The 18369-nt window shown below is 39.5% G+C and overlaps 1 protein-coding gene across 5 annotated transcripts in view; it reads left to right on the top strand.

Annotated features, from left to right (window-relative positions):
- Positions 1-18369, top strand: part of NRXN3 (neurexin 3) — a 2091311-nt gene that overhangs the window by 604134 nt on the left and 1468808 nt on the right. For all 5 annotated transcript variants that reach the window (XR_013485433.1, XM_078151451.1, XM_078151449.1 and 2 more), the window contains exons 5-6: positions 8221-8522; positions 14674-14835. Coding sequence is in view for 4 of the 5 variants with exons in the window: in XM_078151451.1 (XP_078007577.1) it covers positions 8221-8522; positions 14674-14835 (464 nt within the window). In the remaining variant the exon portion in view is untranslated. The remainder of the gene's footprint in view (positions 1-8220; positions 8523-14673; positions 14836-18369) is intronic.

Here is an 18369-nt window from a genome sequence, read left to right as displayed (position 1 = left end):
AGAAAGGCACTTGTGGCAGGGACATGGTAGAGGAAGTCTAGCCTGTAGAGGAAGGAAACGTAGCTGGCCTAGGTTACCTCCTTAAGAGGTGGGTATGAAGAGGAGCTATCCATGCAGAAGGAGAAGTTGCAGGGGCAGTACTTCCAATGTGCAAATTCCATGGAAGGAATGAGGCTTCACATTTTTTCCTCAAAATTAATTGTTTAATTTGAGAGAAATGGTGGATCGAGAGCCAACCTCAGAGTCCACAAGATCTGGGTTCGAGTCCTGCCTCTGACACACACCTATGTTACTGTGGCTAAATCACTTAATCTCTTGGTACATTCCCAGGCAACTCCCTAAGAATAAGTTGCAGAATAGTTGGTGATCTGTGGCAGTAGAGGCAGTTTCCTCACTGGGAGTTCCCTACGCTAATGAAATCACAGGTCTAGGCCAAAAAAGAATAAAGACAAAATGGTAAAATACCACACAAAGGAAATAAATAATAGTAACCATCTCCCTGTTAACAACTCGCATAAATAACGGTCACAATTTGCATGGAGATTTTTGCAGCTCCGTAGGGATGAATTCATCTTTCCTCAGCTTTGAGATGTCAGCATCTTTTATGAAGAGTCAACCTTCTAGGTTCCTCTCCTCTCCTTCTAGAACTTGATCTAGAACTTGCTGAGTATAGCCTTGAGTAGAACATCTACTGTTCCTCAGATGTAGCTACTGGCTCCTCTCCTCTCCTGCACCACCCCCATCATTACTGCCTTCAGTAGGTTCTCATGGGCTGACAAACAGATTATGTATTTCTAGTTCCATGTTAGCAAAGGACAGCACTATGAAAATGGGCCTTGCCTGCTCTTCCCTTTCTGAGTTTTGGTAACTTAACGCAATGTTCTGTCTAGGCACAAGTCTCATGGGATTTATTTTCCCCCCACTATATTTTCCCCTGTTAGCCTAGGTCACAATTCTTTTCTTTTAAATAGTCCCCTAAGCCATCTTTGAAATGATTCTGATTATCTTAAACATGTTTTAGACTTTCAACAATTTATTGGCCTTTGACATAAGAGAAGGGTAGGACAGATGGAGAAGTGGTATTTTTGTCAACCAACTATGAGATAAGGAAGCAAATTCATTATTGAACTGAGAATTTGGGAAGTTGGGGACGGCAGAACTAGGGAAGTAGTCTTTGCTAGATATTTGCATAGGGTAACACTTGGTTATATAGAAACTTCCTTGGTCTAATTGCATCAACATTAGCATAAATATGCATATGATTTACATAAGCATCTTCTCACTTCCCCTTTATTTCTTGTTTTATTTTTTGCTTCATTCTCTCCATGCCAATGTCATCAGTATGATTTCTTCACTCGAAAGGATCGTGTTATACATTCTCTGAGTAGGAGAGGGGAGGAGGGAGCTGAGAGATACTCCAAAGGGTGAGGTCAAGAGAAAGAATCAATAAATAGGATTCACATGAGTACAATGTATTTATTACCTGTTCAGCTCCTTTGAGATCTGAATGTTCTGTAGCTGACCTTAAAAGCTCTCCAGAGCTCCGCAGGACTTTTGGAGAGTATATAGTGGTGAATATTACATCATCAGCATAAGGTGTGCATGAAATGGGAGGAAACATATTGTTATTCTTCAAAATGGATGAGGAAATAATTTGAGAACAGCTCAACTTCCTTCAGTTTCTGCCACTGACAAGCTATATGTCCTTGGGCAAGTGATTTAACCTTCCTGTGTATTAGTTTTCTCACTGCTAAAATGAAAGCGCTGGGCCAGACAATCTCCAATGCTTCTTTCTGTCTCTTACATTGTGTAATTATGATGAACTCTTTCACCAAAGAGGAGCTAGTTTTGAACTAGGATCAGTCTCTGTTTCTAGCTTGAATCTTGATTCAGAAGGTTACCTTGGAACAATCTGTAAAATGGGATTAATACTTATTTTTGAGTGTAGTATGGGATTATTTGATGTGAATTAATGTACAGAACTATGTAAAAGAGCTGTGATTTCACCTGCATTGGGGACTCCTGGTGTGAGAAATCCTCTAAGAATGTAGTTTACCACCCTGTTCCTAGGGAAATATAGTGGTTAAGAGATTTGTCCAGGGTCACACAGCTAAAAAGAATCAGCAGCTGGATTTGAACCCAGGTCTTCCTGGCTTCAACCCTCACACTCTGCTCATTATACCATAGTGGCCTCTAGGTAAATTAATATTCAAGCATAAAACATTAAGCACTCTTTAACATGCTAAGTAGTTGCTGCTTATCTTATTACCCTGTGTCAAACATTTCTCCTTTAGAAGTGTACTCTGTGATTAATTTAGACTTATCTTTAAAAGTGCTCTTTTCCTACCCAGTTGTCTTAATTGAGTGGGCTTACAAGGTTTGATTTGCATGTTTATAGAAGATGCCCAATAATATACCGTATGTTGAGCCAAGGACCACACACATCATCACAGAGGTGGCTACTGATCATGCATGCAGCTCTTTGGAAATCTGGGACTGTGAGAAAATGCTTCGCAATGACGATTGCACTTCATTAGTCACCCTCAGGTGTCAATTCAGTCAACTTTATGTTCAAAGGACCATGCTCAACACGGGAGGGATAGAAAATAGAATAAGATATATGGTATGGTCTCTGCTCTCATGAAGTTGACAGTCTGGTTGGGGGAAATATGACTTGAAAGAAATAAACTACAAATGAAGTAAGATATGAAAAATACAATGAGAGGTACCAAGTGCTATGATTAATTTGGAAAGAAGGATCACTTCTGGATGATGGGAATACAGAATGTTTTAGGATCAGATTATCTTCCCCCCACAAACACTTGCCTCTTGTCTACTGGTTTATTACTGTTGAGAGCACTGCCATTCTCCCAGTTACCCAGGCTTACAATCTTGGTGCCATCCTTGACTTTTCACTTGCATTCACCCTCTATGTCCAATCTGATGTCAAGGCTTGTTCCTACCTTCACAATATTTCTTTTCTACATCCCCTTCTCTCTATTCACACAGTCACCTTTGGATATGGACCTTAATCACTTCATGCCTGAACTCACTAACAGCTGGCTCACTGGTCTCCCTGCTTCAAGCCTCTTCCCACTCCAATCTGTCCTCCATTCAGCTGCCAAATGGATTTTCCTAAAGTACAGATCTGACCATGTTACTCCCCTGCCCTTATGAAATAAACTCCACCATTTCTCTCTTATCTTCAGAATCAAATATTAAATGTTCTGTTTGGTTTTTAATGCTCTTCATACAGTGGCTCCTTCCTACCTTTCCAGTCTACTTGCACTCTTCTATATTTCACAGTCTCTATGATTTATCTACACTGGTCTGCTTGCTATACCTTGAACATGACACTCCATCTTTTGACTTTTTACTGGCTGACTCCCATGCCTGGAATCTTGCCTTCTTCACATCCACCTCCTGGCTTCCTGGGCTTCCTTCCTGACCCAATTCAAATTACATCTTCTGCAGGAGTATAGAGTATCTTTCAGTATGAAGGGGGAAATGGTAAATAGAGTGGGTAGAACATGTCTAGACCAAATTGTGAAGAGAATTAAATGTTAGGCAGAAGAGTTTGTGCTTTTTAGATCAAGGAGAGTTCTCAAAATGTTTTGACCAAAGGGGAGCTGTGATCAGACTTTTTTTTTAATCTTTTAGGATACTTATACGAGGACCTGAAACTAGGACCTACATTTTAAAACCAGGGCATATGGTATGGTGGGAAGTACACTTATTTTAGAGTCAAGAGGACTGGGATTCAGATTCTGCTTCTGATGCTTACAACTTATATGACTTTGTCATTTAACTTCCCTGGGTCTTAGTCTCCTCAGCTATAAAATGAGGTGCTTCAACCATATGGTATTTGAGATCTCTTACAACTCTGAATCTATGATATTATGACCTCTGAGGTAACTTCTCTGTAACCTGAGAGTGAGTTGGAAACAGTATATAGGGTAGATGGAAAGGGGGAGAAATTAGGGGGCAAGGAGACAAATCAGAAGATGATTGAAGGACATGATTTAGGATAGTAATGGCAATGAAAATGGAAAGGGACAGGTTGAGAAATATTGCTGTGGTCAGCTTAATAGGACTTAACAATTTATTGGATGTGGGAGGCAAGGGAGAAAAAAAACATGTTGTGGCCGTTTTTAGCCTGGGTGACCGGGAGAATGGTGGTACTATTATGAAGAGGAAAAAAAAGGAGGGGTAACTTGTCCTACTTCCTGAAGACAGGAAGTATAATTTATTTTCCTTAAGTGCTTCAATGAGGGTTGTGATGACTGATAAGGAGTTGAGCTTAACAGTTCTTGGCTATGGTTAATAAGCCGGGGAGAATAGGTACATGGATGTAACTTGGACAGAGAGTAAAGAACTCTCCCCCTTGTTTACCTCATGTTGCTGGGGAAGAAGCAGCACATCTGAAGTTGCATTGCAGGCAACTTCTTTTGGTTAATGAGGCGCCTCTGATGGCTTCTTCGCAGCGATGATGTGAAATGGATTCTTCTGTGAGCACATCTCTGGTTGGAGTCTGCCACCAAAGCTCCCGTCCCTCACACTTTGGATTGCCATCCTTTTTCCACTCAGGCCCAACTTCTTATTTAACAACCTGGTCACATCCCATTGGGTTCAAGGCTCTACTGGGGAACCCAAACTGACTGTAGTTGCATTATTAACTAATGAAAATCAGAGCCAAATCTTTCAGGGTAATTGATTTTTAGTTATTGGTCAATAAACAGTACCTACAGCTAAAGAGTCCTTTGTCAGTTCAGTTAATTATCCATCTCAAGCCAACCCACACCCAGTCAATACTCAGCCCATATACCAGCCCATAACTATTACAAGCTGCCACTGATGCCAAAGCAGGGTCAATTTTATTCCAACCTCCTTCCTACATGACCCCTTCCACTACTTTACCTGTAACCTCATCCTTTCTAAGGGTGAAGAACACTGCTTCTTCTGAGGTGATTCAAAAAGGATACATGGCTGGTGACATGAAATATTCTCTGTACAGAGGGGAGAGTGGATATCTCATCCTTTTTTCCTTTTACAGAATGAAAAATTTTTGAGAAATCAAACTCTTCAAGGTTACACAGTTGTCAATCAATCATGTCAATAACATTGGTCACATGTCCAACTAACTTGGAAGAGGAAAAAACTTTTTTTCTTTTTCTTTTTTTTTTTGAGGGGGTCAAAATAGCTGTCTTCAATTACTTGAAAGATTATCATGTGGGTTATTTGGCCCCAGAGAGTTAGAGTAAGAGTAATGAAGGGAAGTTGCAAAGAGGCAACATAAAGAAAAAACCTTCCAATGATTAGCGCTATCTGAAAGTGGAATGGATTTTCTTGATAGGTGTGGGGTAATTGGTTAGCTTGCATTGCAAGTCTTTATGAAGCAGATGGACGGCCATTTTCAGGTGCTTGATTGTGGGTATTCTTTTATGGATATGATTTATACTAGGTGAACGCTGAGGTTTCTTGAACTTGGAAATTCCATGATTCTGTGTTGCTACCATGGCCAGGGCGTGATGAGAAAATGGGTGGGCAGGAAGGTGAAAGGGATCGTTACTCCTAGGAAGATTCAGTTATTTCATTTGTACATGCCTCCAAATGTGCCCAAGGAGGAAGACTATTATCTTCCTTATTGCTCCATGGATGCAAGCCAAGGACCACAAAGAACATATGTGTACACAAATAAACTATCCCACATGTAGGTGGCTGCTGACTGTGTATTTAGTACTTCTAAAACCTATGTCTTGGGAAAATAGCTTAATAATGATAATTCTTTTGGATTCATCACCATCAATTCTGGATTATCATTACTTTTAAATTTGTAGAGCAGGGGTCCAGTTGGATTTTAACACATGGAGGAGATTTCATTATTAAACAGAGAAAGATTTGTTTGTAACTTTCTAACGTGGATTCATTGTTAAGACCTTGTGTTCCCGTCCCACCTCTCCCCACCTGCTTTGTATTCATTTCCCAATGTAATTTCTGAAGAGTGTCACGGTTCCGGGTCAAGGTTTCATCAGAGAGTGGTAGAACATTAATTTAAAATTATGTCGCGTTTGTTTTCCCCCCACCTAAGTGTAGCTTGTTGTTGTTGTTGAGTTGCGTCTAACTCTTCATGACCCCATTGGCAGCTTTCTTGGCAGAGATACTGGAGTAGTTTTCCATTTACTTCTCAGCTCATTTTACAAATGATGAAACTGAGGCAAATAAGGTTAAGTGACTTGCCCAGGGTCACATAGCTATTAAGTGTTTGAGGTCAGATCTGAACTCAGGTCTTCTTGACTCCAGGCTCAGTGCTGTATCCATTGAGCCATCTAGATGTTCTAAGTGTAGCTTAGGTAGCCTTTAAACAACCAAGGGGACCTCAGTGTTCATCTGGTCAAATCCATTCCTAGACAAAAATCCACTGTACAAAATTGGTAAAATTGTTTATTTAAAGTTATTTTATGGAAAATGAATAGTGTGTGGCATTATGGATAGAATGTTGGAGGTGGAATTAGGGTTAGGTTCAAATTTTGCCTCTAGTGCTTATTAGCTGTTTCATCCTAGACAAGGCGCAACATCTGTGTGCCTCAAGCAACATTATAGGACTCAGTAATCTACTGCTAATAAATCAAAAAATATTTATAATAGAGAAATAGAATAGTTACAATACATGTACTATGTGCCAGGGAGTGTGCTCAGTTACTCTCTGCTAGATGTGGGGCCTACGAACACAAAGAATGAAATAATCCCTACTCTCAAGGAGTCTACATTGTAGTAGGTTATAGATAGATTGTATGTGATTTGAAGGAAGGAAGGAAGGGGAAGCTTCAATGAAAGATCCTTCATGTATTGGCATATGGAAAGTAGAACCTGTTGCTAACCTAATTTGTGCATAGAAAGGGAAAATAAGTAATCTAGTCATTAAATAAGCAGAATCAAAAGTTCTAGATCTTGCCCTCATCTTTGCAAAGGATCTCTGTGATGGAGAGCACTTTATAATAGAGAAAAATGTTATGTTTTAGCCCAAAGTAATTTAATTGATCAGTTTATTTATTTACCATATACTGAGAGAGAGAAAAGTTTGAACACACCGTTTCACCTCATTAGATAAATGAAGAAAGCTGAGGCATTAGATAGCAATTACAGTCAGTGGCAAAACAAAACAAACGTGAGAACATTCATCCCCTGAATTTTTAGTTATATAAACACCTTCTCCCATGTAGGAATACAAAAATCAAATGGACATGGGAGACCAACATACTATTTTAATGTGTTGGATTTTCCCTCTCCCCCCACCTTTATCTGTCTTACAGGACTTGAATGTTCAGAGTTACCTATTTCAAAACCCATTGAGTGTGTCTTTTGTTTAGAAGAAGTAATACTAAAATTGGTTTCTGGATTTTTTTAAATAATAAATTTATTTATTTATTTTTAGTTTTCAACATTCACTTCCATAAAATTTTGAGTTCTAAAGTTTCTTCCCATCTCCCCCCTCCCTCCATCCAGAGAAAGCATGTAAATTGATATGGCTCAACATATACATTTACATTAAACTCATTTATTTTCACATTAGTCATATTGTAAAGAAGAATTAGAACCAATGGGAGAAACCACAAGAAACAAACAAAAAAAAAGAGCAAACAATATGCTTTGATCTGCATTCAGACTCCATAGTTCTTTTTTCTGGATGTGGACAGCACTTTCTATCATGAGCCTTTTGGAGTTGTCTTAGATTCTTGCATTGCTAAGAAGAGGTAAGTCCAACAAAGTTAGTCATCACACAGTGCGGCTGTTACTGTGTACAATGTTCTCCTGGTTCTGCTCACTTCAGGCAGCATCAGTTCATATAAGTCTTTACAGGTTTTTCTGAAGTCTGCCTGCTCATCATTTCTTGTAGCACCGTTACATTCCATTACATTCATCTACCACAACTTGTTCAGCCATTCCCCAATTGATGGGCAAACCCTCAATTTCCAATTCTTTGCCACTACAAAAAAGAGCTGCTATAAATATTTTTGTACATGTGGGTCCTTTTCCCTATCTTTCTTATATTTCAGTTGAGTGTTACATGCAGCAATCAGGGGAAAGGTAAATTGTTATTATTGGGCTTTTGATGTCTTCTGAGTATATTCTTTTTTTGGTACCTGTAGCAGATTTGAACCCAGCTACCCAAGTACTAACTCTATTTCCTTTCTTTTTCTCCCCTCTTTTCTCTGCCTGCAGCACGAGATGAGAATGTGGCCACCTTCCGAGGCTCCGAGTACCTGTGCTATGACCTGTCTCAGAACCCAATCCAGAGCAGCAGCGACGAGATCACCCTTTCCTTTAAGACGTGGCAACGGAATGGACTCATCCTACACACAGGCAAATCAGCTGATTATGTCAACCTGGCACTGAAAGATGGTGCGGTCTCCTTAGTCATTAACCTCGGGTCAGGGGCCTTTGAGGCCATTGTGGAACCCGTGAATGGCAAGTTCAATGACAACGCCTGGCATGATGTCAAAGTGACCCGCAACCTTCGGCAGGTAATGGTGAAAGGGAGAAAATGCCAGGAAGGCATTCTTCTTAGGTTAGTTGAGGTAGAAGATTATGGGTCAGATGATGGGAAAGGTGGAGAGGGTGTAGGAATGCCAATCAAGCCTATAGAAGTATGCTAACATCTCCCCTTCTTCAAGATGATACAAGAAAAACGGTCGAGGTATCCTTCTTTCCATAGTTCAATTCACATTTTTTCACTCATTATTTAAGAAAAGAAATTCAATTGAATAGATGATAAAACTTAAAAATACTTTCATCTCCTTTTGCTATGCTTTTCTTTTCTTTAAAAATCATTTCCTTAATTACATTGGATTCTTATCAGTAATATTATTGTTAAATTCAATTAGGATGTTGCTGCTTGGGAGTTTTTCTTCATTTTTTGTTTCTGTTTTCCTTTTCAGTTAAGTTAATCATTGCCATGATGTCATGATTTTAACTTACCTCCCCAAAGTCTTCCTTTCCTCTTCCTTTTTCTTTTATTTATTTCCTTTTGACCTTTAGCCTTGGAATTGATTGGCCAGAATCTCTCTGAATTCCTCTGTTTCTCTGTTCTTTGGTGCCGTGGTCCTACTTTATTGCTCATGTCTCTGGCTACGAGACTCTTCAGTTGTCTGGGAGCCCTGGAAAGTGGAAGGACCCAATTTAAAAAGTCAACTTTGGAGCAGCTTTTCCTGGTTCTGTCCGTGCTGGGGAATTCCCATCGCTTGCCTATTCTAAGCCAGGCAACTCCGTCAGGTGATAACACTCTTAGCTGGAGAGCCCTATCAGAGGGAAACTGTTTTCATTTCTAATAAAAACTCATCCCTCTATGTCCCTAAATGAAATTTATCTCCAGTCAAGGTCAGTGGATATCCTGACATCTGTATATTCATGTTGCAACCTGGAGGGTTTTTTTTTAAAAAACTGTTTGTGAATTTGTCATTTAACTCAGATGGGACACATCATTGATGTCTTATTAATCAGTAAACACTATGTGAGTGCCCCCAAAATGGCCTTGTCAAGTAATCTTGACCAATTTAGTGTCTCATTAATTTAATATGTAGACAAGGGCACTGACAGGAATTTGCATATGTTTACTGGCTGATAAAGAAGTGATATGTATTGCTGAATGAATGACAAAAGTTTATACAGTATTCCTAATGTCCCTTCTCAGGTCAAGGAATGCCAGGTAAGCATTGCTATGAGACTATTCCATTTGTGGTGAAGGGGCCAAGAATGACATAACAGCCTCTAATCATCTTAATGTACTTAGATAATCCATTTTGGAATCACTACTCTTTGATTTTCCTCTGAGGTCAAGGACCTCTCATGTTGATGCTTTCTTAAATTTTATTTATTTGTTTATTTCTGGGTAAGACCTCAGCAGCTAAGAGAAGTCATATAAAATTCCCATTTGCTAAAATATTAGAGACTGATACCCTTGAACTACAGGGATCAGGCTGGAAAGTGGAAATAAGACCTTTTTTCCTGCTTGGCTGATAGCTTTGACTGGCAGGTACACAATAACACCCTTGAGATATTTCGCTGGTGATGAGTTAGTACTTTTCTATTAGGAGTAGAAACAATTTCATTATCCTCATTAACCAAACAAGTGTTTTTCTGGATACTCTAATATTTCACCTGGTATAGTTTTTCAGCCTACTGGGAAATTTTTAATCGAGACAAGATGGAGTTAGCTTCATCTGTACTATAAACAAATTAAGAAATGCACGCTCTTAAAATGAAGTCATCCTTTAGACACAGAAGTAACTAATGCTGAGAAAAACTAAATGCAGTTGGGCTGCTATTTTAATTGATTGATGCCAGCTTTGGGATCCACTTAAGTTAGATCCAGCCTTGTCCCAGGACATGAAGTCAGGCCTCTGGGGTTCTGTCACCAGCCTTATACACAATCTCTCCCTGTGACCTTGGGCAAGTCACTTACTTAACCTTTTGTATCATGGTTCCCACCTGTGAAATGGTGATTACAACACTTTCCAGCCATACAGGGTGGCTAAATATGCAAAACACCTTATGTTCCATAAAGATTATGATCTCATCTGTGTCTAGGTGCTACATTCACTGTGACATCCATATAATTCACAGGACCGTGCATTATGCCTTGAAGGTGACTTTGCCTCTGCCCAATGCCAGGGATTCATTTAAGTAAAAATGGCATAAGCATCTTTTCACTGCTCTCACTCCAGTGAAATCTCTTGGAGGAGCTGTTTGAATTTTGTGTATCTCTTGGCAGAAGGAATGTTCAACTCTCATGGGGAAAGTGTACCCAGAACAGTCCTGCTTCATTGAACCCCTGACTACATCTGTGTGGCCAAGAGCATTTTTCTGAAGAGATGGAGATATTGGGGAAGCAAAGAGTTGATTTTTAAAATGTGATCATTTAACACTAAATAATCCCAATCTATTTGTACAGAATTTTTAAAAAGTCATATTTTAAGTACTTTTCCAAGGATTAGTTTGGTGATTTGGGAGTCTCCCATTTTCCTGTCCTAGCAGATGATGGGTGTATTCCTAAATATTTAATAGCTAGATAATAGCAACCTTTCTGAGTTTTATCAGGAAGATTAAATTACTTTTCCAGCAAGCAATCTGTTTGAAGGAGCTGAAAGATCACTTTCAGTTTCTCCAAGGCATTCCTTGCTAATGATAGTGGTCTTAAATTTTTCTTTTGTTTTCAGATGTCTTTGGGATAGTCCCTGATTCATAGTTCTGTCTTTAGGTAAAGACAGAGCCAAGATCAGCTACTACTTATGTTTCCAATACAAAGAAGCAGTATAGAACCCTGGGCTGGGTCACTAAATGCTGGCTGGCTTTCACAGACTCTGTCCCCTTGTGGTTGAGGGGACTTGATCCCATGACCATGAGGGTGGCTTTACCTCTGCGTCCCCAAATTGCCCAAATCACATAAGCCAAAATGGTGATACCAGCCTCCCAGCTCAAGACTCTGTTGGCAGTTTAGCAATCCGATCCAATCCAACAATCATTTATTTTATTAGCAGCAAATGGAGCTGATCCAATCCATTAAGAGATTGCATTTTAGAGCTCTTTGGGTAATATTTAACCTTCCTGGCACACACCCTGTACATCTCAAAAGACATTTTTTAAAAAAATCAAAGCAATTGGAAAGCCCTGTAAAAGGAAGAGAGACTTTGAGACAGGACGGGCAGGGGTTAGAATCCAGCAGATGTCATTCTGGTCCAGTGGCAGATAAAGCAGATTCTGCCCTATGTTGGGCAGTGAAGACAATTACAAGTTTCATGGTGAGTTCTGAATGCAAGGGTATGATAAAGAGAGATGTATTTTACTTACTCCTCCAATGTTTCAATGTCCCTAAAAATCAAGGGAGCAGACTTCACGCCTAGAGTACAATCCTAGAGTACATAGGATGGTAAAACTAAGTAAGTAAAACATATGCGATTCAGTTCTTTCTGCTCTTAGACAAGAGGAGAAGGGTATACCAAACATATTGACTTCTTGGCAACATCCACCTAGCTACATATATATGAGTGTGTTACACAACAACTTAATGGAGTCTTTTCTTGCAGTGCAAGTGTATTAGGGGGTGGGAACGGGGTAAAGGGTAGCTTTTGCTCACAAGAAGTCCTGGAAAGTAAGTATTATACCAATTTTAACTGGAATGAAGTTTGGGCAAAGGAACGGTATTCAGGAAAAAAAAAAAGGAGGGAAATGGAGGTAGCAGGGAGGAATGCAGCTTCTCTCCCTTCTGGGCCCAAGGTGACAGAGTTTCCCATAGGGTCCTGCTCACATTGTCTTCCCCTCTCTCTCTCTTTCTGTGTTGGGTGCCTTTTTTTGAAAGACTAACACGAGATCATTCATGCAATGTGTCATTTTACTAACCGACTAATGTACTAACACCCTAACGACTCATCTTTGTTTTTAGTTTTTTTAATTAACAATCGTTCTGTTCAAAATTTTTTAATTTCCTTTCTTCCCCCTTTTCCGCAAAGCACTCAGGCATTGGACACGCTATGGTAAACAAACTACATTGTCTGGTAGATATCATTCTTATTGTCTCTTATTTTGGGTTTGCCGTGTGTTACCCCCTTTTTCCTCCCTGAACTCCCCTTTTGTCCTCTTTATACTTCTTTTATTTCTATTAAGTTAAATAATGACACCTTTTACAAATATTTTACCTTTTCTTTACAAAAACAAACTGAAGAAGAACATCACTGTTCTGGAAATGGGACTTAGTTTATTTGGGGGCTGAATGGGGAACCCATTTTTTCCACTTTTTTTCTTTTTATTTTTCACAAGAGATTTAAAAAAAATGAATGGTTCCAGTTTAGCTTCCTTTCCTTTCCCTTTCCTCTTTCCTTTCCTCTTTCCTTTCCTCTTCCTTTCCTTTCCTTTCCTTTCCTTTCCTTTCCTTTCCTTTCCTTTCCTTTCCTTTCCTTTCCTTTCCTTTCCTTTCCTTTCCTTTCCTTTCCTTTCCTTTCCTTTCCTTTCCTTTCCTTTCCTTTCCTTCCCTTCCCTTCCCTTCCCTTCCCTTCCCTTCCCTTCCCTTCCCTTCCCTTCCCTTCCCTTCCTTCCCTTCCTTTCCTTTCCTTTCTCTTCCATTTCTTTTCTTCTCTAAAGGATTAGCTCAGAAATGCACTAGAGCCTAAAATTTATTATGATTGATGTCTCTCTTCTTTCTTTATCTCCTTCTCTATCTTCTTTTCTTCTCTTTACCCCCCAAACCCACTGTACCCTCCCTTTACTTTTTCCCATTTGTTATGGCAATGGCTGCCATAGATGAACTGGTTAGGGAAGTTGTCTCTCTCCTTCCTGTTCCTCCCCAGCTCCCATTCCCTTCTTTCACCTTTCTCCCCTACTGTGGCCAAAAGGATCTCTGCAACTATGTCCCCCTCCCAGCCCCCGCCCCATTCAATCTCTGCATGGCATGTTCCTGTCTCGTGATTTCACCACCAGCATCACCATTTTGTTTCCTTCATCTTATTCCTAGTCACTAACAACTTCTTAACAATAAACTTCACTTCACTTTCTTCTCTCTTTCTCCTAATCCTCCTTCATTTCCCTCACATTCTTCATATATTTTGGGGTTGGAATTGAACTTTCTTTTTCTTTTTTTCTTTCTTTCTTTTTTTTTTTTGGCAAGAGGGCAGGAAGGGGGAAGGGTATCTTTTTTTTAATTTTTGAAGTTTTTGTTCCCATTTTGTTCTTCATTTTTTAATGCATGCAAGTGTGAAATGAATCTTTCTTTAATTGAACTTTCTCCTCTGCTTCACCATCCCTCATCTCTCTTCTTCTTCCTCTCTTAGCTCTAGATAATTTTAGCATGGGCGTGTCAGAGTATGGTGTGTGCACGCTTTGCGATCTCTATTTTTTCTTTCTATCCACTGCTTCTCATGAATTTTGGGTGTGAAAGCACTCTCTGTTCTTTTGGGGGGCATCACTTCTTTCTTTTTCATTTTGGTGATTTGCTCCCTCATTATTTTCTTTGTTACAAGTTCAGCTTTTTGTTTGGGGTTCTTTTTCTTTTTCTTTTGGTGGTGGTGGTGGTGGTGATGGAGAAGATGGCAATAGCAATGGGAGGGCAGGGGTTGACATCTGGGGCAGTCCATGGCATGCATCATCCATAACATGTTTCAAAAGTGAGACTTTTCTCCTTTCCTTTCCCTGAATGCATGTTTGTCAGCGTGCTGTGAGCCAAAAACCCAAACCAAAAAAACACACAAACAGAAAACCCCAAACCAAAACCAAACCCCATTGTGGAAATGTCTCCTTTGCTTTTTTTTCCCACTAACCACCATAAATAACAATCATTTTAAAAAAAAATGAATAATCATTTTAACAATGACTTGAGACAAGGGATGTCTTTGAGGACGTTCCATTTTCTAGCCTGCCTGAAGAAAGACTGTCCAACAAAGCTGAACAAGTCCTCAGCCTGGTAATAACAGTGAACCATCCAAAGGTTAAGGAAAGGAAAATCAGAGATTTAATCCTGGGAAGGAAGGCAGACCAGAAAATGGAACTTGGCTGAACATACCAAAACAAGACTCCTCACCAAAACTTTAAGAAAAGTGATAAGACAGGTAGGGACAGCACTAAGTCCTTCATAAGACTGTAAGGTCATTGCTGGGATTTTCTTTTTTTCCCCTTTTATCCTTCAAATAGGTGACAATTTCAGTGGATGGAATCCTCACCACAACAGGCTACACACAAGAGGACTACACAATGCTGGGCTCAGATGACTTCTTTTATGTGGGAGGGAGCCCCAGTACTGCCGACCTACCAGGCTCTCCTGTCAGCAACAACTTCATGGGCTGCCTCAAAGAGGTAATTTTTAAAAATCTGGGTTTTATTGTCTTGTTATATGACCATTTAAGAAGAAAAAACATATATTTGTTATAGAATACTTCTCTGGGTCTAGTCTTTAACCTCCTTTGGAGAACTGCCAATTGTAATGGAAATAATAACAGAAGAAAAAAAGGGTAACATGAGTTCTAGTTCCATCTTATCTAGCTCTAGGACTCAGGGCAAGTCACCTAATTTCTTTGTGCCTCGTTTTTTTTTTTTCATTTGTAAAATAGACATAATGATACCTGCCTGTTCTCCACAGAAGATTGGCATTAAGATTAAATGCAGTAATGTATACATATACTCTTGGTAATGCTTGCTAAACAAGCATTAAATATTATCATTCTCTCTTTGGTAACTAGTGACTCTACTGATAAATGTGATTATAGATGTGTCCTTGAGTGTATAGACAACTAAGATTCTTGGCCAAACCAGACATATATCCTATCAAGAGTGAATGAGAGGATTCTTTTCCTAAGCTTGCTTTTTGCAAAGTAAGCTTCCTGTTATGTTTTGAGTTGAGAAAGAATCGCTGCATTTCAAGATTAAGAACTGAAGACTTCTGAAAGGCAACCACAAAAGAAAGGCAGTAGGCACACTTATCTGACATTTGGAGTCCGGGTGGTAGAGTTGCATTCAGAGAAGTAATGTATCTTTGTTAAGTGTGAACAAAATCTCTATGGCCCATTTTTGATTCATAGATTCTGTGTTAACTTAAGATACAAAAGTACTTATATAGACTACCATTGGCATCAACACAGTGTTGGTGAGGAGCTCATACCTTACATTTAATCTATCCTGCACTAAGCCCCATTACATTGAAGAACCATGTCAGTTTCCCTAGGGAAACCATTGATACCTTAGAATACCCTACTTCTCCCATGAAAATGACTCTGATAATCAACTTTTATGGATATTTGATTTGATTTGGCATTGGCTAGTGTTGATGATTTTGTTCTGTGAGTGCTCTATGTGACCAATAACATACATTTGCTCCTGCAGTAGGGATATGTATCATTTGTTGAGCACTGACCATTTAGGAAATGGTATTGAATGTTCCTTGACTCAATGAATACTGATTGTTCAGGTGTCCAAGTCAGTTAGTCAACAGGCTTATTAAACACTTAATATGTTCCAGACACAGTGCTAAGTGTCAGGGATATGAGGAAAGTTTGAAAAAGAAGGATCTCACAGTTTAATGCGGAAGACAACAGGCAAACAACTGAACAAGATACAGGATAAATTGGAGACAATCACAGAGGGAGGGAACTGGTATAAGTAAGGATTAGGAAAGACTTCTTTTAGCTTTAAAGGAAACCAGGAGACAGAGATCAGGAAGGAAAGCATTCCAGGTATGGGGGAATAGTCCATGAAATACTGGATGAAATGTCTTGTGTGAAGAGCAGCAAGGAGGCCAGTGCCATTGAAACACAGAATACATGGAGAAGAGGAAGGTGTAAGAGAACTGGAAAGGTAGGAAGGGGCTAGGTTATGAAGAGCTTTAAAAAGCAAACAGAGATGGTTTCCTTTGTAATCCTATGTGTTTTATGTTACGTTTTTTTAAAAAGACATTATTCTGAGAAGGGGCCAATAGGTTTCACAAGACTGCCAAAGGGATTCATAGCACAAAAAAGGTTAAGAGCCGTTGGTATGATAATGTCCTCGTATGTTCCTTCCCTATGTTTTTGAATGACATTATGAAGATTGCATCAGACACTGGAGCACAGAAGAGGCTTTTAGATTAGATTAGATTAGATTAGATCTATAAATTAGATTTAGATTAGATCCATAATCACTCAGAAAAGTTTGACCTAACTATGGAGGAAAACCAAGTGAATAAAAAATGGATATTGTTCAGTCTATGATATATAGCTGGCTTGGCAACATACCGTAGAGTTCATTCATCAGTCTGTGTGTGTGTGTGTGTGTGTGTGTGTGTGTGTGTGCGTGCATGCACGTGTATGTGTATCCATGAGTATACATGTATGCATGCATACATATATATGTAAATGATGATGACATATACATATACACATACAAAACAGCAAGCGTGTATCTTGGACAGACATTGCAAATTGTCAGTGAGCTGGGTCCAGAATTGAACAGGAAGAGGGATGTCAACTGCATCATCTTTGAATACTAATAACATTCTTTTAATGACCCCAAGCTTCTCACTGAAGCAAAGATTCATATTTTTGAAGCCAATATCTTCTGGTGATGTTATATGGCTATGAATCATGGAACAATACTGGCTCTGAACCACTGAAATATCACCCAAAGGACAATGGAGAGGTGAATGATGGACTTGAAGAGGCAGGAACACATTTTAACAGGGAATTATTTAGGATAAGTGGTATAAAGGATGTCATCAGAAAAATGTAAGCCTGGTTAAAAAAAAATAAGGGCTGGTCACATGGAGGGAGTGAAGGATAGCCAAAGGACAGTCTGCATGATCTATCAGTATAAATGTGATGTCATGAAATTTGCAGAAGGCTTCAGAAAGACTCCTAACATGCTGTGTAGACCTCGAGTTAATAAGAGGGTAGAGAAGTGTCACAGAGTTGTGGGGTATCTGCAGTCTGCATTACTGGAAGGCATATGCACATATATGAGATCACAGATCCTTTGGAGTATTATTATCATGCTTAGAATGACAGGATCACAGATTGGGATCTGGAAGGATTGCCTTCATTTTGCAGATGGGAGGGACAAAGAATAAGTTAAGTGCCTTGTCCACAGTTACATAACTAGGAAGTATCTAAGGTGGCCTTTGAACACAGGTCTTCCTGACTCCAAGTCCAGCATGCAGTCCACAACGGCAAATTGTCTCTCCTCTGATAAAAGTAGCTAATAGATTATATACAATACATTATATACAAAAAAAGGGCTGTCCTATAATTGGTGGATGTTACCATAAACACAGGTATCCTCATTCATCTATCACTTAGCATGGCTTATAAAGTAACATCATTGTCTTATGTGTTTTTATTTAGTTTTTAATCAGTAAAGGAAACATATTAGCTCTAATATGTATCATAAAAAAACCCTATATGGGTGAATTAATGAAAATGTGTTTATTAAAATCTTATGGTTGTGTCACAAGCACTAGGGACACAAAAAGAAAGGAGAGATAAGAAACTAATATTCTATTTGTAGGAGACAACATAGAAAGAAGGGTTCAGCTGCAGGGAGAAAGTTGATGTCTGGGGCGGGGAGCAGTCCTTAGGGCTCCTGGGCAGATTACATGGCAATGCCTGGAAGTCTGGAGGGCATAAATGCAGTGAAAATTGTAAGGCCCCTATTCTTCCTGAAGGACTGAAGTGCGGGCAGCTCTATCCATAGAGCAGTGGTGGAAGGGTGGCACTGGAGAGTCCAACTCAACACCATTAGGAAAGGAAGACTGGGCCCAAGAGTCACAATGGAATGGGGAGGCTGGAGTCTCTAGGGGAGGAGGAGGTCAGCTAACTAGAAGAGGGAAAGATGGAGGGAGTATTGGCAGGAAATTTGAAAAGA

The sequence above is a fragment of the Phascolarctos cinereus genome, unplaced genomic scaffold, assembly GCF_003287225.1.
Source record: "Phascolarctos cinereus isolate Bilbo 61053 unplaced genomic scaffold, phaCin_HiC Scaffold_3;HRSCAF=262, whole genome shotgun sequence".
NCBI lineage: Eukaryota > Metazoa > Chordata > Mammalia > Diprotodontia > Phascolarctidae > Phascolarctos > Phascolarctos cinereus.
This window is presented reverse-complemented; position numbering and strand designations above follow the sequence as displayed.